The sequence below is a fragment of the Callionymus lyra genome, chromosome 10 (assembly GCF_982586985.1).
Source record: "Callionymus lyra chromosome 10, fCalLyr1.hap1.1, whole genome shotgun sequence".
Taxonomy (NCBI): domain Eukaryota; kingdom Metazoa; phylum Chordata; class Actinopteri; order Syngnathiformes; family Callionymidae; genus Callionymus; species Callionymus lyra.
The window spans coordinates 25955305-25978747 of NC_141827.1; the positions used below are offsets into that span (position 1 = coordinate 25955305).

Here is a 23443-nt window from a genome sequence, read left to right on the forward strand (position 1 = left end):
CATTGAAAAATAACTGCATAAATAATAGCAATATTTCAGAAAATAATCGCAATTATATTTTTTTCAATAAAGGTTCAGCCCTACTTCAGGACCACGGAGAGTTACTTGTCCCGCTGTCATGTATCCGGGCCTGAACAGGTCGAGTGAGTGACTACAGCAGCAGGAGCACCAGGAGCTCCAGCATCAGGCTCTAGACTCTCCTCACTCTTACCTGTACTTCATGCCTGTCTTATAGGAGACACACTCCTCCAGAGCCAGGCCATTCATCTTGAGGAAATCCTCCATGTTCTTAATCTGAGCCGCGACCCTCTGCTCCCGGAGCCTCTGCAGCTCCGTCTGGTCGGTGGGCCTCGGCTGGGGCTGATTGAGTCCCTGGTCCGAGTGGTAGCGGTTGATCCCGCTCCGGATGCTGTCACTGTACGTCATAGACAACATCTTGCCGCTGCCGCTGCTGCTACTCTTCCGAACCCCGCTGCTTGGCACTGCCGGTTTGGGGATCTGCAGGGTTTCAGGAGGACAATAACTGGACCTGCGCCTGCCCGGCGGCCCCGTCGGGCCCCCGGCGTACCCGCCCGCAAACATGCCGCCCACCCCCCCTGAGGTAGTCCTGCTGGGTGCACCAGAGAAGGAGCAGGAAGGGACAAGGATGGAGGCAGCAACGCGTCCCAAACAGCAGCTGCTCCCCTAAAGAGGAGCTCTCCGGCTCTGGGCAGCACATGGCCACATGCGTCCTGTAACCAGAGTCGCACAACCCGCCCCCAGAAGCTACACAACGGCAGGGTTACAATGATCAGGAGCATTCAGGTGATTAAAGAGCAGCGTCCAATGGGAAGACATGCTGGCTACTCAAGGAGGCATTCAAACATGCACCAAAACAAGAGCAGCCACTCTGGCCAAGGAACTCCCAACACAACCCCGAGAATCTGATGTTGAACTGAAAGAGAAGCATTTCATGATCGCAGTTTATTTTCTATTACTCTTAAATGTCATTTAAATCTACAAAACAGCCATTTGCATTTTTTTTTAAACATGACCCAACAACTGACAAGACAAACTCTTTTTGATAAAAGATTAAATACTAAAATATTTATTGTTTTTCCATCAAAGCATTGTGTGTTTTTTAATGACAGGTTTGTAATTAATGTGGAGCATTAAACACATTTTTTTTTACTTCAAACTATCTTTAAAATATACTGTACAACTAAAAAACATGTCAATTATAACAAAGAGCTTGTTTTTAGAAGTATACCAGTGCCATTAGGATATTAACAGTTTGAATTTGTTTTTATTATTGAAACATAGAAAACAATCATTTTTATATTGAAAGTAATTTTTTCAAATTTTGAATATTTAAAAAAAATGATTATTTAATATTTTACACATTCAAAAATAATTGTCATAAATTTAATATGTATTTATTTGTATGTAGTGATGTGCTGATGAAGCTTCAAGAAGCAGTGTCATGTTGTTTAGAGGTCAGTAGGTGGCGCAATCAGTTTAAAAATGATGTGATGTTTCATTAGAACTGTTGTTTAAAACAAAGGAAAATAGTGCAGAGACCGCCATCTAGTGGACTCTGAAAATAATCACACTGCTCAGTTTTATCAGACCATCACTATTTGTATGTTTAAAATAATTCATAAATTTGGAAAATATTTGAAGCCTTTTAAATTCAGCATAACATTTTTGTCACAATCATATAATCATCAAATACCATCATCTTTGTATTACATTTAATGTAGTATGAATTCTTTTTTTTCATTAGATTTTTTTTTTCAATTCAATAAAACAAATTCAACATTTTAATGTAGAAATTATTGAATTCAATTATTTAAAAAAAAGCCTTAAATAATGTTTAAATATATCAATCAAAATAAAAACATTTAATTTCAACATTTGAAATGATAAATTCAACAAATTCAACTTGATATTTTGATGTTACTGAAATACTTCCATATAAGCCAGCAAATACACCGCTCAGTTTTACGATACATTAAAGAACTTAATGTAATAGTATCCCTTCCTTGCATGTGTATCTGGTGTATGTGTGAACTAAATAGACCTATTTAACTTACATAAGGAGAAGTCAATCATGTCCAATTGTGTATTAAAATGTATGTGTATATATAAATATATGTATGGTATTGAAATGTTTATTAAGTAACTCTCAAATTCTCTCAACAATCTTTTTTTTTTTCAACTTTATACTGTTTAAGACAATTTGACATTTTAAAAGATCATGAAATGCAATGTATTTATAGAGCTTCGAAAATGATAAAAAGACATGAAAATGTGTTTTGTTTTCAACATATCTTCATCATCACATGACGACTCTTGCTTGAATCAGAGGCAACATTAAAAGGAAACCAGTGGAACTTGAATTTAGTTTAACATTTTGTGACAGAACAAAAATTATCAGATGGATTTAAGAATATTCATAGTATATATAGTTTTTAATTCTTACTAATGCTTACTTATCACTATTTTAATGAGTTCTATAAAACTTTCATAGTAGGAACATAACCTTATAATACCTGCTTGGTTTCATGAATATAAAATATAAAATATTGTAAAAATAAACTGTATTATAAGAAAAACTGTTTTTATTCAGGAGTATAGACGCGGCATGCGACAAATGAGTCTAACATTTAATATAAATAATAATTAATCTATATTCTATATGATAAAATACAATTTGAATAGATGAGAAAACAGATTTAAAATTGTGTTTGACTTCTTTCATGAAATAATTGTATGGTAATACTAACAATATTTAAGAAAAATAAAGGTAACTTATAGTTTTTTATTATATATATTCTTAATTCTGTTCAGAAACCCGAATAGTGCGACAGTCTAAATCTGATTTACAACTGCTTAAAAATAAGAAAAAAAAAAATAAAGTTTGCATTTAAAAGATTCTTATTGGTAATATAAACACGAGCTATGCAACAATGTCAAGATCGTCATTAAGGAGTAAAAGGGAAACTGTGGTGAAATAGACATTAAGCTCTAAAGTATATTGATCGTCTAAAAGTATTTTGAGTGGACTAATGCTTGAACAGCACATTTTGTTTCTTAGGCAAAACAGCCGACGGCTCTAACGATAGACTCACGGTAGATATGAGGAGGAAAGATTTCTAGAAAACACATTTAAAAAAAAACAAAAAAACAAAAGGAGTACATTTCAAGTTTAAAGGTCCATAAATGTTAATAAACAGAAGTGAACTCAGCAGCATGCCGCTCACTCTCAACTCCCGACACATGCCAACACACACACGCTCGACAACAACAACACAATCATCCGTCTTAATGTCGCTCTTCAAACTCACCCGATTTCTTGGGGGTCGGCTCATGAGTTATGGGGTCCCGGTGAGCTCTTATAAACACTCGCGGCAGACACTGATGGAGCAGGTCCACCCAAACTGGGAGTGTCTTACTAGGAAACGTCTAAACCAATTAGTGAATAAGAGAGTGCATCCCTTCCCTTCCTCGCTACATATTCTATCGCCACAACCGACACCTCTCCTCCTCCCCGCCCTATGAGTTCTTGGGGCAGGAATCCATTTATGTTGTCCAGTGGCCCCGTCTTGTTTCTGCTAACCGCAGCAAATAATATCAGCTCTGAATTATTCACCAAAGCTTTTTGCACTAAAAGCATCTCGTTGTTGTTCCACAGGAAAGGATACTAAGAGCCGGACAGTAATGAGGTTCACCGTGTGTCTTACAATGTGCACGAGCAGACGCACACAGTGACAACCGAGTACACAATACAAAAAAGGGGAAAAGCCACTGAGCATCTAACTGAAGTACAAGTGAACCGCACTGGTTAAGAAGGCTTTCACAGAGTGAAGGTCAACTCTAGAGTCTGGAATGTCTTACAAAATCACTACACAAACCTCATTTACCTCACTTAGGACCTTAATATTTTAACAGTGACGACAGGTATTAACCAACCATGTCATTTATAGAGTCAAGATTCCCTTCCACTTATGACAGCTACATTTTGGCATCTTGTTTTTGCAATCTTCCCAAGTTTGTGTGACTCTAACTTAAAACTTATTTCTACCATTGTGAATATTGTTTAGTTATCCATCACTAAAGTCGTTTCTCTTGTAATTAGCTTTACGATGGTAGTGGTTTTTGATGGTCTAGCATTGAGCTATGCTAGTTCAGCGGTGGTGGTGTCGGACTGTAGACCCAAATGTGTCGGATTTCTGTCTAATCCTAATCAAAACGCTTGTTTTGTATCACTTATATATACGTTTTTAGTATTATTTTCTGCCAAGGAGTCCTTGCAATCACAGATAAACATTGATAATGGGAGGAGCAACATGTTTTTTCTAATTTTGGTGTGTATATATATATATATATATATATATATATATATATACATATATGTTTATACTGTGCACTTTTATTGGGGGTACAAAGGAAGAATTTCATGGTACGTAGTACCTATGACAATAAATGCTTTGAATCTTGAATCTTTGAACTTGTGGCCACCTACTGGCCATTAAATATTCTTTCATTGATGGTATTTCAAATGCTAAAAAAATATTCATCAAATAAAGTATATAAAATAAATGCATGGCAATAAAATTGGGTTAGAAATACCCGAATACTAGGAAGTACAACAGTATAAATGAATACAGTATTTTGGGGGCTTGATTGACAACGTATCAGACTTGCAAGGTTTCAACTGTTGGTAGTCAGTGTTTGGCTTGGATTTTATTACGATATTTCAGAACTGTCCATTTATATCTTAGAGTATATTCAAGATCTTACTCTAATTCACTGTCTGGACAGCCTGTATGTGGGGATTTTATTTTAACATTTCAATTTTGATTATACTCCAATTTAACAGTTTTCCTGCAATAATAAGGGGCGTGGTTGAAACAAGGAAAACTGAAAACATCTCCTGATTACGGTGACATTTAAGACAATTTGAAATGACCATTCTTGTTTAAGGCATGGTATACTGTATACTAGGATATTAACATTATATTTGATGGACACACATGTATTCATTTCTGGACTCTTTAATTTGTCTCCATAACATTCTAAACTTCGCCCAACTGTCTTAGTTAGTGATTAGATTAGTGCACTATTTTTTCAATAGAACATATTAAAGCATGAACATTACCTTAGTAATATACACTTAAAAATAAGGGTACTCACATGTCTTTTAAGGTTTGTAAATAAGAACTTTCTTTTCAAGGAAAAGCGCATTGGCCGCTGTAACCTTAACTTAATGAGCGTGGTTTCATCAGCCGGTCGTACCAAACATTTTTCTACGTCCAAAACGACGACTTAACAACTGCTTTGTTGGGTAGTTTGACTGGATTCATATCGAGAAGTTACAACTTGTATTTCAAAACAGGAACAAAATGATCTCAAAAGAAAAGGAAATGATTTGAAATGCTACTTGATTAACTCTATTAGTTGTTTGGTTTTATGTCTATTAGCCCTACAAGGCATTTAAACTAAAAACATTTCTGAGATAATCGGTCAAAACAAAAATGCAAAGCTACATCGAAACATGCTAAGTGATGTTTTACTTAAAGCTAAGACAGACTTATTCAAACCTTTTAATTGAACTTCTTTTCATTTGAAGGAAACTCCATTAGACCATTGATCTGTTAAAGTATATCTTAATGGATCCGTTCCAACCATCACAAGAGTTTCCTCTTGTTCATGAAGTGGAAACTTTAAAACACACCCATAAAGACTTCACTCAAACCATTTCAAGCAATGCTGTAAATCCTCAGTTTAATAGTACAACTTTGGGTAAACATCCTGGTATTGATCTCTAGTTGGAAAGAGAGAAATTAAACGCATTAAAACAACATTACGTGCTTTTATTTTGTATGAATTGAGTGAAATCAAACGAGGGATCATTGCCGATGTTAGCTCTTTATGCTGTCAGAGTGATAGACAAAGATATACGACATATTGATCCATCATTTATACTCCAGGGAAGAGACCTGGGGAACGCTTGCACTTTAAAAGAAGAGAAATGTGCAAGGCGCCACAATAAATCAGGAGTATATTAGCAGCATCTCAACCTACTCATGACCCGATCAGCAAAATAAAGCATCGGTCACAAACATTTAAAAACAGTAACCATCTTAAAATAACAATAAGTAACATTTTGACATGTATCTCCATTGAACAGACATGATACCACGTTACTTTGTTGCTTTGCAGCAAGGTGTCAGAGAAAGAGTTTTTCTATGAATACTGAGAGAGTTTCTACCAGGAACATAAAAAAACAACCAACCGACAAGAGAATAGCCTTCATCTTGTAAAAAAAACAAAAAACATTTTAATGCAACACTGACAATAATGCATCAGAGGCATTGCAGTTTGACTTTTCTGTCACAGGGGGTCGCAAGAAACAACATTTTTATTATAAAACCTCCATAGTGCGAAACTAACATCCACAAAAGCTGTTCCGAGAAGACTTTCATTTTGCTTTAAATACTATGTGTTGCCAGCCTCTCTCAAATATCATAGCGATGTTAAAGCAAGTGAGTCACTTGCAAAAGAAAGAGCAAAACAACAGAAATTGGGCAGAAATTGGTGATTCGATCCTCTCGTTTGCAACCTTGCAATGATATGCATCTCTGCTGATATCAGGTTTACCTCAAAATTGTGCCATGACAGCTGAATACTATATATGCACTGATGTACTCGTCATTTTAAATGTCAGGACAGCAACTTTCTGGAGCTCTGGTATCATAGTAGAATCAACACAGTTTTACTGAGAACTAGTTTCATTTAAATTGTATCGACAGGATCGACTTGTGGTTTAATTTAAACAAGTCAATCAATGATTGACGTTTGACTGCAAATTAATTGTTGTATGTCAGAGACAGTCCCTCAACTGAACCCTAACCTTTTTGTTTTGTTTAGTTTTTTAAAGCTGTCGGAGTGACAGAGGACAGTGAAGTACTTCTGGGAACTTGGTCGACACCTTGTATTTACTGTCAAATTTCAGGGAAACATCTCTACGATCTTGGAGGTGATAAAGGGTTATCTACAATACGTATCATGATACAGTGGGAACGACACAATGTATTGCAATATATTGCGTTATATTCATAGTATTGTCCGAGTTCTTGATGCAGAATTTACAGACCACATGACTCTTGAAAAAGTCGTAACTGCTTTCATTTTGTTTTGAAACCAAAAAATGTCCAAACATCAGCTATTAAAGCTGCTTGAGTCAAATGTATCCTCTTACCCTCAGTCATCAGCGGGATCTCCCGGGATTTCACTCATTGTTAAACACTAAGGACATCATGACTGCTTCCATCTGGTGGCCGGAAGTTTAATTGCAACAAAAAAAGGAAATCAATAAAGTACTGTTGATTTTCAATATGGTGAAGAAATATTTTGCGATATCAAAGTGTACCGTTGTGTTTTTACTGACAAAGCTCTCATCCAATAGTCCTTTTCACACTGATTGAAGGCAACTGTCTACACCAAACAAATATGACATCCACGGACCACAAGATTACATTGGTCACAGGCCGTACATTAGTACATCCAGTGACAAACACCAAAGTAAAGAGCTATATATATTACAAAACACCCGTTTGGCCCACTTGAAGATCTGGATCTATTACCGGACACCTCTGATAGAACATAATCATAGAGGATAGAAGTACTGGAAGAAACAAGCAGTTACCTGTAGAACTGCAGTTGTCGTTTTGGGCTCCCATAGCGAGCACTGAAGAAAAGAGTGGAGAAGAAGGAAAAAGAAAAGAGTGTAAAGAGTTTGGAAAAGGAAACGTTAGCGTTAATACAATTATAGACGGACAATAGATCTAGGGGGAAACAAGGAAATGTGAAGAAGTAGAAAACGACTCCGGATACTTTAAACACACGACTTGAGAATAAAAATTCAGAACAAAGCAAAATGAATAAATTTCATACTAGGTGGTGAAGGAGGGTTTCCGTTAAATACTTGATTAAACAAATTAATAAATGTGGTTCTTACAGCAGACCATTAACTTTAATCTGCCTGACCTTACTTTTTTCGTTCCCCTTCTATTCACTTCTACTCTCATCCCATTTGTCAATCTCCTTATTTCTGGATGACTGACCTGGATTACATTCACTTTTTTCCAGACTTTAAATTACACATATCCTCTACTTACATGACAATATCTGATTTAGGGATGAATATAATTAGTTTTAACCAATTCCAGTTCCAAAGAAATATTTTAGAAACAGTGCTTAAAGTAAGTAAGTAAGTAAGTAAGTAAGTAAGTATTTATATAGCGCTTTGGATAATTGCAAAGGTTTTTTTTGTCTTTTGAGCTAAATGCAAAGTGAGGGTTAATGACTTTCATGATTATATTCATTAAAACATGTTAACTTTTTTTATATTATAGAAAAAACAATTTATCTGGGAAAAAGGACGATAACACTAAAAAAACAGTCAGAATCAAAATGAGGAATCAAGGTTTTGAAAAAAAAAAGAAATTGCTCAGACTAGCGTGTTACTTGCTGTATTCAAAAATCTCATCGGACTTATTGTTTTAAGACACCTTATAGCCTTTTATTTTCCCACAACAAATAAAACAAAAGTAAAGCTACCTTCAGCTGCATTAAAGTCGAGCTTCACTGCCTAAGGCTTTATATATTTCAGAACTAAGAACATTCTTTCAGGATCAAAAAGCTTAAACTAAAATATCAAATAAATATAAATATTAAATACATACAGAAAATGAACACAGCGATCGTCAATATGAGAGAAAGAAAGGGTACAACAAAAAGCTACTCTGGCACCATCTTCCGGCTGGGAAAGGTACTATAAAACAATCTATACATTCATTTAAAATACATCAAGGTGTCCTTCCGATTAGATCAACATTTTAATAGATTAAGCCATCAAAATGTGCAAATACGATCTTTAATATATATATCTATTTATATATATAGATGTATATATACATCTATATATCTATATATCTATATATATGTAATTATTGATATAGAAATATAGAAAGGTGAAAATATATATATTTTTAAATGCTATTTTCTTGGCAGAAAAAACTAAACTTAAAAATTTGACTTGAATGAGATTTTTACAAATATCTGCACAATATCTATAGTTACTTAATGATTTCAATAGCATGGAATCTCTGTGTGTGTGTAAGTGTAAGTGTAAGACCCACCTGTAGATCATGCCGGGCGAGCCAGTCTGTCGGAGGGAGAGGCGAGCTGGGGAGTCTGTGGTAGATTCAGGATACATGAAGGCAGGACAAGGAGGGTGAGGCCAGCCTGCTTGAGGGTGGTCGTCTTACACCAGGACCAGAGGTTCACGTCGGTCACCGATCAGGTCCTGTTGAGGGAGAAGCAGCAGAGAAATATATTTGTGTGAGTAGGATTTACCACCCCCCATTTCACTTCATATTCAACATATATCCATAGTTCAATTACTTCCAGAAATCCATTTTTAATACACCGTCAGTAAGCTTCACAATGCTGCTGCTTCATCCACGCGACTTAACATTTGTGGGCACGCCGCGTCGCAAATGAAGGTCAGAGGAAACCACTTCCACGCAAACCAGCTCAACTCAATTACATCCCGAGACGAGAGTTTCAGATGGATGTGTTCAGGGATTATTCCTTCACCCCGGCCGTCGCCTCCTCTCCGCCTGACACCGCTCGTGCTGGGATGAATAGACATGACAGCCTTCTTGCTAAATACATGCAAACTTGCACCAGAAACGTTTTGATTACAGCTTAATTAAACAGTTATTCCTCGTCTAATCTTAACTTATTACACGGAAGTAATTGCACTCCACTCACTACTGCTTAATAGATGTTGGGTCGTGGGGGCAGCAGTGGTCACAAAGACGCCGAGACTTCACAGGCCCCTCCTGGATCAGACATTGTACAAAAACCTCACCTAGAAGGACTCCTTGTTCTTTCTCTTTATGTTCTTCTTCTTTTTTTATTTTTTATGTATTATTTTTTATTGTTTATGAAAAATTGCTGGCTATTGGAAAAAAAACAATTTCCCAAAGGAGACCTCCTGAGGGATCAATAAAGTTTTACCTTACCTTACCTTACCTTAAAAAGATATCCCAGTTACTGTTACTGGATTTATTTAAATATGGAATAGCAGTGGTTCTGCTACGAGTCACTGCTTGATGACTCGTGGCGTCATCTTTTGCTCTTGGTCACTACAAGTAAAAGAAGCCTTTTGGCTCAGCTCTTTCTTCATCACGACAATCATTGTTCTTTTATGGTTAGTATTTTAAGTAATTAAATGTGTATCAAAATAAATAATTGGATTTATTTTTTTAACAATTACCATGCAAATATTAGCAGCATTTGTTTTGATTTGTATTGAACAGCCAATGTATTGAGCTGCCAATATTTGTATTGCAATAAAACCTCCAGCTCCAAGATGACAGCAGTCATGATGTCCATTGGAGCTAAATTAAGGGACAATGAAATCCTGCGAGATCCCGGTGATGAGAGGATGCAGTCGACTCCTGCCACTTTCAAAGCTGATGTTTGCACATATTTTGGTTTCAAAACAAATGAAAGCAGTTAAGACTTTGGCAAGAGTCATGTGGTCTGTAAATTCTGCAACACCAGAGTCAAGTACTAAAATACTACAAGTCTATCCTTGTTACTACAGTATCACAATATATAGTATAATAGCCGCTGTATCGTGATACTATATCGCGTTGACAAGATAATTTGGAGTTTTGGCAGAAATCCAAATATTAGATGACTAACATCAATGAAAACAGCAATTACATTTTTTAAGGTGGATATTTCTGGAGAGGAATGAAGGAAGAGCTATAGCTACTAGTTTTGTTAACAGAATGCCAGATATTTAACCCTTGTGTTGTCTCTGGGTAAAGGTGAACGACCTCCATCACTGCATATGTATTTATAGAAGCCAGGGAGGTCGTTCACCTTAACCAAGGGATAACACAAGGGATACCTCAAACATGTTTTTTTTCGGTCTTCGGGTCACCTTTACCCTGAAATAACAAGGAAGGAAAAATCCTGCACTTAAAATAATGTTATTGTTCAGGCAATATTCATGTTTGTCTTCATGGATTAGGCTCCATGCCTCAATGATAGTGTGACCCAAAAGTGAATTGAGTTTCATCTCACCTGTTATTATAAACTCAGACCAAAAAAGAGAGGGTCACAGAGTGCAGTCAGCTTGCCTCACCCTTAACATATCGTCTAAAGAGCTCAGTAATCCACCAGAGAATTCAACTACAGCTGCTTCCCCTTGTTAAAATGACTCAGTTGAGATTGAGTTCTGGAGGAAGCCACCTGGTCCCTTTGGAGGTTTTATATATATATATTTTTTTTCGGAGCATGACATCAGGACAAATGCAGCGACGTGTAGGACGACTGTGATTCCACCATTAGTCAGTCATACCCAAAATATATAAATAATGTTCAAAACAATTGCAATACAATTATTGCAGAATTCATTATCGAATAAGATGTTTAGAAGAAATTGATTTTCAATGAAAAACATGATAAAGCAAAGCTTCTAAAATAGCCTCATTAAGCAAATTAAGATTAAAAGATTAAAAAGATGGTATTTAAGCTGCAGGCAGTTTAGAAAGCGGCAGTTACTAAAGCAAAATCCATACTGCCTTGTTTGACATTGGTTCACCTTTGGAAAGGTAGTGTGGAGTCTATACCACTAGATGGCAGCACCATCCAGCACAGAAGCTGTGTACTGTAGTGTTGCAGCTTCTATCAATAAATAGAAACTCATCTCTGAGATGTTTCTAAGTGTAACCCGGAAAGACGTGGTAATAAAACCTAAGGTTGTTGATGGTCAAAAATATTGGTTTTAAAAAGGAGACGATGACAGATTCTGTAATGTTATGTTTTTTTTATATTTATGATGATACATTTTAATACAATTAAAACAAGATTTGTTAATATATATTCACCTGAATGTATTTCTAAAACATGTATGTGTTTTTTATTCAGCTACTCTACTGTATGTACTGATTATGTCACTATACAACGGATGCTGCCAGTAAATGTCTCTCTGTGAAATCAATATAGTATTAATCCATCTACTCAAATATTTAAAGTACTTAACTTGAGATGCTACATTAAATACAATTTAATTATTAACAGTAATACTTATTTTCTCATGGGTAAGGGCTGGACACAACTTTTTTTTTTAAATGTATTTGATATATTCATTCATATATCATTGTTCGATATTTGTAAATACAGAATTCAACTATATACATGGCACTTTTTTAAGTGTAACTAATGTGATGATTTAAGTGCCTCTTAAATTAATCTTTACCTCTATTGTTTTATCAGTATGTGTCTGTTTGTTGCAAAACTCTCTTTTCATTTAAATATTTACATTTGTGCTTAAGCCCCGCCCACTGAAAACACTTTGTTTTTCTGGAAATCATTCTCATTTACCATAACCATGCCCACTCTCCTGTGATTGTTTAAAACATAGACGTTTGTCACTGCACGTAATAAATCCAGCAAGTCTCCACCTCTAGGGACTTGTTGTATAAACAAAGTGGTGTGTGATTACAGCTGGTTGGAGGAGAAGCAAAACCATTATTACATTATAATGGACTTTGCTCTCGTAACCACTCGCTCGCCAGGATTTCAGATGGGGGAGAACTTTATAAAGTAATAACGTGAAAACATGGTCATGATGAAGGACTTAATGTATCTTGGGGAGGAAGACTTTTGAAACTTGGGAGTCATTTACATTGAAGGATTGAACCGACGCTATAATAACTTCCTCAATGCTTTGCACCCAATGAAGAATGATTAACATCATGAATATTTGATCATTTTCGCCGAAGAAGCTGCTAAACCAAGACATGCGAGCATCTGTGGCCAGAGAACTGCTTCGGAAACATCCAGCAGTAAACAACCTGTCAGATCATAAAGGGCCACAAAGGGAGAGAGAATCTGACCTAAAAGTGACTTCCTGTCGTCAGCGAGGAATCTCAGGCCAGCCTTCATTTCACCAGCGGCTCCTCGTGAGTCACGGCTTGTAACCGACATGATGATGAAAACATGAAGGTGACTTTTCTCCCACCGTCAATTTGTCAGGCAGAAAATACAGGCTGTCCCGTTTGCCCAAGGACTCATTCCCTTTTTTCATTCTGTTCAATCAGGCCCATAAAGGGAGACGGGTCATCCCTGTGATCGGGTGATGATGAGGGCATGACCCCCTGGAGAATAAAGACGGAGACTGACTACACCGTGAAGCGACGTCCTGTAAATCACAAGTGCTGATCAGAGTATGTGGCGAGGCGTGGAGATGCCAAGGTTGGTGCGCCGGCTGGAGAAGTCACCAACAAGAATCTGGGGAAGTCATTACTGCATCCTTACCGAGTGTGTTTTGGTGTTTGAATCACATTTTTTATTATTATTTTTTTTTCATAGTTTAGTCCAGCTTTGAAGGGTTAGGGTTAAAATCGTTTTGATTTAACCCTTATAATACTACATTTAATTACAGGACACCAAGTTATTTTAAAATCTCATGGCTGTTTATTAGATAGAAAAATGTGACTTCTTTATTTCCCATTTCCAACATAAGTTATATTTAAACTAGTAATAATATTGAATGATGTTTCAATTGGCAAATCAAAGTTTGTGTTGTTTTTTTAGCATATGTAGAAAGGGCTGAGATGTACCCTAAAATAACTTTTTGGTCTAGGTACTCCTAAAAACAAGTTTTTAGTGAGACTTGATCACTAATGTGCTCACAAATGTGCAACAACACTGTTACTTAAATTAAAATAACTTCTCAACTCATTGACTGACTCAATAATAATAGTTGTCACATGACACTCACAGACTCTCCAGATGGGTCGACCAGACCAAGTTACAGAGTAAAAAGTATTGTTATTTTTACAGCTCGAGCGCTCAAGTTATCACTGTTCAACAATCAACAATCAACAATCATGGCTAAAAATATAGTCATATAATATAAAAATAATAATACTAATAACAACTTCTGCTTTAACAAAATACATTGTAGTATAACTTACAGAACTATAACCTACAAACACAGACACATTTCAAATAGCTAATGATGCCAATATAGCTGAAGTCGTCTTTAACGTCCATCACCCTTATTGGTATTGCCAGTACTAACACGAACGTTTTGTTGTGAAGACCGTAACTTAGGCATAAAACGCTGTTGGCAAGGTTAGAGCTCCGCGTTGGTCATAGTGAATCACGACTTTGTAAATTTACCTCAAGCTTCCCGGAGCAGCAGCACACTTGCTTTACAGCATGATAGCGTGCAAACATCTCAACTTGAATGTGTCAGGAAACATTCTGGTGTGATTGTGAAACTGCGATTTGGGCAGACACGCGCCACCGACTTGGATTAGACGCGTAACACGGCAGGGAAAAGACAAATGTAAAAATTGGAAATCGGAGAGTGAAGAGCAAGAAGAAAAAAAAAACGAAGTGGCCGAATGTTAATTATAATAAGTTTTTATTTAAAAATACTTCAATAAACCATCTCAAATGTATCTTTTTGAGGCTTATCCAGAAACCCGATGTGACAGAAGTTGTTCCTCAATATTTAAAACAGCAAATTGAGAGAGATTCAAATTCACAGGTAGACATTACCTTTTATGAGTGACAGTGAAATGTTACTTATGGTCGCAATATGGACACTGCTTTTCAATCTAACTTGTGTATAAAATTTCAACTTAAATAGCTTCCATGGCTTTGGATTTGGGACGTTTCATTTTATGTCAATCCACATTGAAATTTGTTGTGGAATCAAGACGCTTTTATGAAACAAACATTTCAATTGATTAGATTAGTACATTTCAATTTTAATAGGTGAAAAAAAAATCGCTAAAACACAAATAAATTAATAAATAACTGCTCTATGCAAACATCACAGGGGTGTTAAAAATAATCTTGATACGGTGTTGTTATTTTACGGCACAGATTTAAAAAATGTATTTTAATATTTAAAATCATATTTTATTTTCTGTCATAGTTCTTTTTCGGTTCTGATTTCTATAAAGTTTGTTTAAAATAAAACAACTTGTTTTTCAAAATAACAATTAACATGCAAATATCCACAGCGTTTGCTCATATTTGTGTTGCACTAAAAATGAATCCACTTGATGGCAGCAGTCATTATGTTCTCCGCAGATAAAGGAACAATGAAATCACACAAAATCCAGGGCATGACTGAGGACGGGAGGATACAGTCGACTCCAGCAATTAAAAGTGGATGTTGGATCTGACTTGAGTGACTGTAAATTCTGCAACTCAGATTTAAGTACTCGAGCAAAACGACAGTATCACAATACGTCACAATATGTTGTATCGTTACCTCCGACATATTGTAACACAACATTCTTGCCAATACACACCAGTAGGGATCACACAAGCAAATGGGTTGTGCCTCATAAATCCAATTTTTAAAGTCTTATTTACGATGTAATTAATGCAAAACAGTGTGTAGTATCTTATCCTAAACATCTCTGAGCTTCAACTTCCTTAACATCCTCGCTGCTACCCTTCAGGACAATGCAGCAATCCGGATATGCCTGTAGTGAGCTGCAGTCGGATGCTGTTGCCGCTGACTGCAGCAATGCGGTACACTCCGGACTCCTCTTGGCTCAAGTTTGCAGGCTCAGATTTACTGCGCTAATGGGCCGCCGTGCACTTTGCAGATTAAAAACATCAGATATAGATGGTTGAGAAGAACTGGGACTCACAGAAGATAAACAGTCAGTCCACAGATTTTTACATCTTAAATCAAAGAGAGAGCAGAAACTGTCGATTGCACAAAGAAAGAATCAGGTAGAAAGTGGTTTTGAAATCCCACTGGATTAGCATCAGTGTCGGATGTATCATTTTTTTTTAAACGAAGAACAAAGTCTCTGCTTTTCAAAGATGAGAATCAAACAATCGCACCTGATGAACCTCAGACAGCCTCGTCTCCCCTGAATTCTTCAACTGACACAACAAACAAGGAACTTCTCAGTTAGCCTCGAGTGCCTTTTTTACCCTGATCACATCACACTTTATTGTTTTGCTTTACTTTGAAGCTTTTCTTGAACTTCAATTGATCTTCCAAGTAGGAGAAGATATTCAACAGCGCTCTATGTACTGTTTGTAATAATTAAAAAAAATAAAAAAAGTTTCTATCATTAGAATATTGTTAAATCTCATCGTCATCTCTGTAGTGATCCTTAATCTTACTGGTGGTATTGTGCATAAATGTACCCGACACATATTCCAAATACAGTCGTGTTAAAAATATCAACTTCATGCTGTAAAATATTCATTATATTTTTCTCTCCACTTACTCTGTTCAAGGGCTTTATATGGGGCAGGAGAATATTTCTGCTACTTAACAAGGATCATATAGACAGATCTGAGGAATCCAATGCAAACATGGGAAGGACATACAAAGTTCCAGGTTTGCTTCAGTCCAAGACTTGTCCCACAAAATAACCGTTACCATTACTACTGTTACTATTGATCATGCCAACACTCGCCCGGGACTAGAAACTACTGTGAATATTTCAATGAGTAAACTGTCTGAGCACTGTCTTAATTTTTAAAAATGTATTTAACTTATTATTCTTGGCTTTCAAATCATGTCAAAGTAAATTATATGGTTTGTATTTCCATAAACTTTGTATAAAATATAACAAACAAATAACACACAACTATTTACAGCCTTTCTTTAATTTAGTGTTGAAACTAAACACCCAGCCTCTAGATGGCAGCAGCCATTACGTCCTCCATAGTCAAAGGAACAATGGAATCATACATATCATACAGTCGACCCCAGTAGCTTTTAAAGTTGATTTTGTACATATTTATATTTTGTAAATTTTCATTTTTCTTTCTGTTTTTCATCAATGTTAAATTACGTTTAGTGTGATTGATCTGTTAAATATACATTTTTTATTTTTCTAATTTGTAGTATTTCTCACCATGAGGTAAAACATTATTGTAAATTACTTTTAAAATAGGCAATTTATAGAAAATAAAATGCCGTAATCATGTTCTTATTAAAAAAACATGTGTTTAATCTTAATATAACACTCTCATACATGAACTAAAAAAAAAGGGTAATTTAATTATGATCTTAACATCTCTACCTTTCCGCAAGCAACATCTGAGTCATCATAGATTTTAAGATATTCAAGAACCTTTGATAACATCTCATAAAAATGTGCGTTTCCACCGGAACTGTTAGATAAAACCAGATAATTCTAGTCACTGCAGTGACATGAAGTCATAAAAAAAGCACGCCTCATCTTCTAAAACCCCAAAATGCAAAATTGAAAAACACAAAAGACAGCCCTTGATGTTTTCCATCCATAAATACACCTACACCCGAGCTGAAGAGACTTCCCTCTTGAGACCAGGCTTACGTGAGCGAGGCAGGCAGAGCTGGCCTGGAAAGCGAGTTGTTTAGTATGTTGGCAGCTGCAGGAAACACACACAGGCCCAACCAGATGGCTGCGGAAGAAGGAGACAGGCTAACAGACCAGAACTGCCAGGGATATCCTAAATGGGAGTTCAGTCGGGCAAGCAGAGAACGTATCTCCCCTCCATTTATTCTAGGAAGTACTAAACGTTGTATACTTTCATGCCTGCAAATATGAGTCATGCAGGGGTCCTTGTTCAACGGCCTGAACGATTTTAGAAAATGCAGATTACACTGAATTTGCATCTAACATAAGAGTCCATTCTCTCCTGTTCCTGGAGAACCAAATAGAAAAATGAAAGAAGGGATGACGGAACCAGGGGCTAAAAACAATGTGCATTTAGAAAACATCTGCAGCTGTCCGAGGTTAATTATGTGCAAACAAATCTCCACGGTTGCCCTGAAAAAGACTCAGTAGTTCTTAAATGCATCACATTAAGACATTTAGACGTTGAAAAAATGTTTAGTACATTAGTATCGTTTCCTTTCAGCCCTTTCATCTTTCCTTTTGTCTTTTGCTATGGCTTAGTGGGGTCACTAGCTAGAGTCTATCCCAGTTAGCTCGGGCAAGAGTCAGGGGACACCCTTAACAAAGCAGTTTGTTTTGGACTGTAAGAGGAAATGTAATGCCCGGAGTAAATCAACCCAAAGATGAGGAAAACATACTAACTCCACATGTATATATCATGTTGTTTGCTGGCCTCCCTAGCTTCCAGAAATACATATGCAGTAGTGGAGAGTTTTCACCTTGACCTATAGGCAACACAATGGTTAAAAAAAAAGTTTTAAGGAAAGAAAACTTAAATTGTTTATAACATGGTAAGGGATTCTGAAATTACATAAATAGGATCTTAAATATGTGAAAAAATGTGTATCGATATTTTCTTGCACCCCTATTTCCTACACACAGTTAGAGATTAAAAGTCTACACACTACCTCACCGCTATCATAGCAACAGGTCCCAAATACTGTAAGTGAACGCATCAAATATTTCCCCATTGATGAACACAAACAAGGTGCAAGCAGCAAATACTCAGTATCATCAGCAGCCATCTGCTGGTAATAACCACAGATCTGATCATTTTAGTTGACCACGTGTGTAGCTGGAGTCAGATCGTCGTGTATTACGAGCTGTGAAACACCCCCGCTTGCTTCGAACATACGTCAGTGGTTATTAAACATTAGAAGACATATGGTCCCAGGTCGCCTGTAACACTTGACAGCAAAAGGTGAATCAGCAAGTCCTTGCTAAACACCGACTGCTGTACTGTTCTGCAGAGTCCAAATCAATTCCCCAAACATGGAGACACATTGTTGGAGCGTCTCCTGCACAACATCCATCATAGACTACACACAAGTACATGGAGTCGATGGTAGAGAAATACAGATGAGCTGAGGAGGGTTCGGAGCCTCTGCTAACACTGCAGGAGCAAAGGTACTGCAGTGAACCCGGAGCAGAAACCCGGCTTGCTGCAGTGGAAATATGAAACTTGGTCATATCTTACAACACGCCAAAGACAGAAGAAGGACGATATGAAGAGGACGAATAGGATTTCAACAGTATTTCATGGGTTTAGGTTGCAGCTTTGACCTGAAACACCTTCGATGTCAATAGCTCTATACAGTATTTGGACGGCTCTTTATGACTATTTCTATCGCATGTTTCCAATACAATTATATGGCAGATATTTAATATGAAAGAGTTTTTATCTATAAAAGAAAAACAGTTAAAATCAGACAAATTATTAAATGGATTATGACACGGTAAGGAACCTCTTCTACTACTGTTATTATTCAGTGTTTCTGCTACTTCACAAGTGCCATATCCAGGTGTTTATGCTGGTGAAGTACTACCTGAAAAGTTAAATAGATGGATAAAAAAATTTGGATACAGATTTTCAAGGCGACACTTTGACTTCCAGTATTTTATCTCCGTTCATCTATAAGAGCTCATCTTGGAAGACTTTGATGTATTACCATGCAAATGTATTGTATTTTGACCAAAGTATCATGATGTGTGTATGAAGGGGGTTAACATTTATTCAAGACCATTACTTAAAACATGGAGCAACGTTGTCCAACTAGCCTTCTAACAAATTAAACTTTTAGACTCAATAAAAACTTCCAGATTTTCTGCCTTAAGAGGCTTTTTAATAAATCATCACAACCAACTGTGGTGGTTACAAATAAAGCTTACGTCATACAGGACATAACAGTCCTGCAGTAGATAATAATGGACACTGGTTCCATGACTACAGCCTAAAAGTGTCTTGCTGTAAACCTGCTCCAACTTCTTTCCACACAAAGTGTCTTCTGGAGGTAGACCGATGTGAGCAATGCATATACAATACAGTATATACAGTGCATTGGTAGAAATCGTTTTTTCAGTATTCTCCAATATCGCAGGATAATAACACTTTCGAAAGAACACTTTGAATAAACAAGTGAAATAAAAGTATTCTTAGTCTTCCCTGCTTTAAAATAAATAAGGTCTAAACTAAACTTGTCAAATGTATTTTTGTGTCATCGTGATCGTCCTGAAGTTTGTGGTATTTAAATTTAACGACGCGTCTGATGACGTCACAAACAAGGAACTCTGCGCTGTCAGCCTTTATTCAACCAGTATTAAACACAAACTTGATAACCTGATTGGCTAACAAGAACATTTGTTATTGTTAACCATCATGCGTCGACTGAACGTTTCTCTCGTCTCTACAGAACAGCAAAGTGAACTGCTTTGTTTTGTTTGTCTTTCTTTTTTTCTCTGATCTGTTAATATTTTTTGGTTGTGATGCTTCTCTAGATGCTTAACAAAGCGGATGTTTTAAATCTTATGAAGTGATTCAAACATCCGCTCACATGCTTTCTGCAGCAGCTGCTGTTAGCTCTGTTGTTAGCAGCAGCTGCTGTTAGCTCTGTTGTTAGCAGCAGCTGCTTCACCAGCGCCGGCGCGTGACATCAGCGCAAATATAGTTATCAAACTGCTTGGGTCGGATGCGTGGATCGCAGCTTTTTCAGCCACACCCGATCCGACTTTTTTCCTTCTGCAATCTTGAAAATCGATCTGCAAATTGCCGACGGGTATTTCGAAATCACGGCAGTTTATAAAGAACATCTGAATCATTGTTACTAAAAGTTTCCATTTCCAGTAAATGACAGACAGACACATTCAAATTTTGGAAAATGTCAAAAATGAACGACAAAAAACAGTGATGTGTGTTACAGTGAACAACAGAAGGCCCTGGAGCACCTCTTGCTTCATTCCTAATGTTTATTTTTAACATGTTAACTCCCTCTAAAGTGCTATTACAAAGACTTCACAAACAATTATTCAAGACGGTTGATTTGTTTGTGTGTAAGTCTCTGATGTGTCAGACACTGAGACAAAACGAATAGTCACATGCCTGCCTGACATTTAAGCACCTTCCGGTACAACTGTTGCCCCACAGTTATGAAACTGTATTTAAACTTCGATATTTATTAAGCCCTTAATTTAATAGACCCGTTTTCCTTTTTAGGACAACCGTGTGATGCCAAGCTTTCTTAGTGAACATTAAACGCTGACAATTCAAACTACTTAAAATTGCATAAGACTTAAAGGGAGATCTAACTTCTCTGTCGGTTACTTAAGGTTAGGGTACCATGCCAAGCTACAAATGGACGTGAATAAAAAGTAACCCACAGATTAGCATGTAGTGTACCCGTTATTAGATATGTTATTATGGTAGTTTGTTACGTCAGAGGACAAGTTATCCAGATAGTATGTATTGTACAAGTAAGTCCTTCTACTTTCGTTTCACTCCAAGAGGAAATAAATTGTTTGACTTAAAGAAGTGATAAATAAACAACTTCTCAGTAAATGTAACTTGCCAAAAATGGTGGGACATTAACTTTGAATATCTTGCATACACAGCGAAAAAAAAGGCAAGGGAAGGACGTCCCTTTCACACAGAGCAGAGGAAGTAAAAAGACAGTCCCTTAAATTATTTAAGATCTTCTCAAAGGAGGGCAAGAGTTAAAATTATGTTGAGATACTTTCATCTTTTTCAAGACGTCAGTCTTTACTTAGTATGATGTTTAGACCGTAATACTTGTTTTTTTAATGATGCAATTGTGGATGACAACTTTGTCAAAGAGTGTGTGTTTTTTGACATTAAATAAAATGGCAGTACAGCAGCCATATTGCAAAAAAATGTCACTTAATAAATCCATGTAGGATTGCCTAAATTTTCCCTCTCCTCACCAAGGACTAATACTTCACCCGCCTAAGACAACCTCATGAAAATTTAAACATACTAAATTTTAGATCAGTCTGAAAAGTGATTGATACGCACAGTGACCACTTTGTCATTTCAACTTCAAACGAGTAAATCACAGAGCAGCGGCTCAACATGAATGAGACTCGTGTCTCTGTTCTATAGAGAAGGCTCTATGTTCTTGAGTATATACTTGAGATGGTAATTACAAAGCACAGATGAATAGGCGTAAATAAATAAATGCCAGGCTGAAATTATTAATCCTAATATCTAAATCTATTTTACGAGCTCTCCTTCCAAAGCCTAGATTTGTTACTGGATAAATCGGCAAGAAGAAGAACAACAATGCATGTGGTGTATGAGGAAATGTGTGACTCCAATTTAAGGTTAAAGTGGAGAACTTACTGTGGAAACCCCCGAGACTAAATAACCAAATAAATAAATAACTAAATAAAGAAAGAGACTGATTTTGCCATTTTAAAGACCTAGACTAGTGGCCGAATGTCCGTACAGACCGTTTAATTCAATGCGTTTTCATTATTTTCATGACTATTTATACTGTAGATGATCACTGAAGGCATCAAAACTATGAATGAATGCATGTTTAAAATAACTGAAAACATGAGCCAGACCGGAATAATACAAAAACTTTGAATGAGCCCGTTAAGTGCCATCAAACTTTTAGCCTGTACTGTATACATGGAAAAAACATTACAAAGAAAAGCCATACAAAACAAAGTAGAAATGTTGTTTTTGAGACGAAATAGGTAACATTTAAGGGTTGCAACAGTTGTAAGTAAGTAAGTTATATTGTCTTTAACTCCTAAAGAAAAAACATAGAAAATTGTTAATGAACTATTAAAACATCAGAATATATCAAAAAGGAACCAAATTGTTCTTATTTATGATTAATCACCTGCCAGTAAAAAGAAAGATATTCTTTACAGAAACAGTTGATGCACTAACAAAAGTGACAATTGCAAAAGCATGCTATGCTATTTTACATTATTTCTAAATATATTATGACTTCTTGTTGATATGGAGGTTCACACTTCCAGACTGAATATGTCTGATTTAAGCAACAGCTCCTTCTGTATTTAGTTTGACCCATTAAAGACAACGATCTAAAATACCAAGCCAGTTTTAACACAAACTAAGCTAGCAAAATGTTGTTTTTTTTTTTTACATCTTTTCTTCTTTTCTCTCGTTGTCAATGGCAGGTGAAACAAAGCCAATCCTGTGCTTTTATCCCAACAGGAAACCCTTAAACAGAGACACCGTTTTAGTCACAAAAAGAACCCTTTTTATTCATGTTTTTTTTCTGTTGCAGCAAAGCAGTCTTTGTGGTTGACCTCAGATAGAATGGACTGCAAGTCCCTGTTGACCTCAAGTAAGTGTGTTGCAGTTTATCATCTCGTGTGGGGGCAGGACAAGCATATATATATGTAAAAAAAATGATCTGCCCCACTAAGCAGTTTTCCATGATAATATATCATATAGTGCGCTCTTGCTTGAGAAGCTGTTTAACGTCGCAGCTTCCAAAACAGATGTATTGGGAAGACTACGGCGATACCATATGTATCACGACACAGGAACAAAGATAAGATGTAGTGCAAGATATTGTGGTGCTGTAGCAACAACGTTATTTTCGTAGTATTTTCGAGTCCTTGACTTGTTACTGAAATGTACGCTAAAAAAC

The 23443-nt window shown here is 36.5% G+C and overlaps 2 protein-coding genes across 4 annotated transcripts in view; both read right to left on the bottom strand.

Annotated features, from left to right (window-relative positions):
- Positions 1-23443, bottom strand: part of kcnab2a (potassium voltage-gated channel subfamily A regulatory beta subunit 2a) — a 101351-nt gene that overhangs the window by 57800 nt on the left and 20108 nt on the right. For 2 of the 3 annotated variants that reach the window (XM_087800218.1, XM_087800219.1), the window contains exons 2-3: positions 9189-9355; positions 7694-7735 (exon numbers count right to left, since the gene is read on the bottom strand). In XM_087800218.1, coding sequence (XP_087656344.1) covers positions 7694-7735; positions 9189-9265 — 119 coding nt within the window. In that variant the 5' untranslated portion in view covers positions 9266-9355. The remainder of the gene's footprint in view (positions 1-7693; positions 7736-9188; positions 9356-23443) is intronic. The other variant, XM_087800221.1, reaches the window with a different exon arrangement.
- LOC148071240 (uncharacterized) lies at positions 208-3714 on the bottom strand. Its single transcript, XM_087800927.1, has 2 exons — positions 3330-3714; positions 208-498 (listed from the first exon to the last, which is right to left on the bottom strand). The coding sequence occupies exons 1-2, from the start codon at positions 3351-3353 to the stop codon at positions 208-210; spliced, it is 315 nt and encodes a 104-aa protein (XP_087657053.1). The 5' UTR covers positions 3354-3714.

Bases quoted from the DNA above. Each gene is read 5' to 3' on its own strand.
- LOC148071240 (XM_087800927.1), bottom strand. From the start codon at position 3,353: ATGAGCCGACCCCCAAGAAATCGG. The intron at 499-3,329 runs GTGAGTTTGAAG...GAAACCCTGCAG, and splicing joins GCCGACCCCCAAGAAATCGG to ATCCCCAAACCGGCAGTGCC.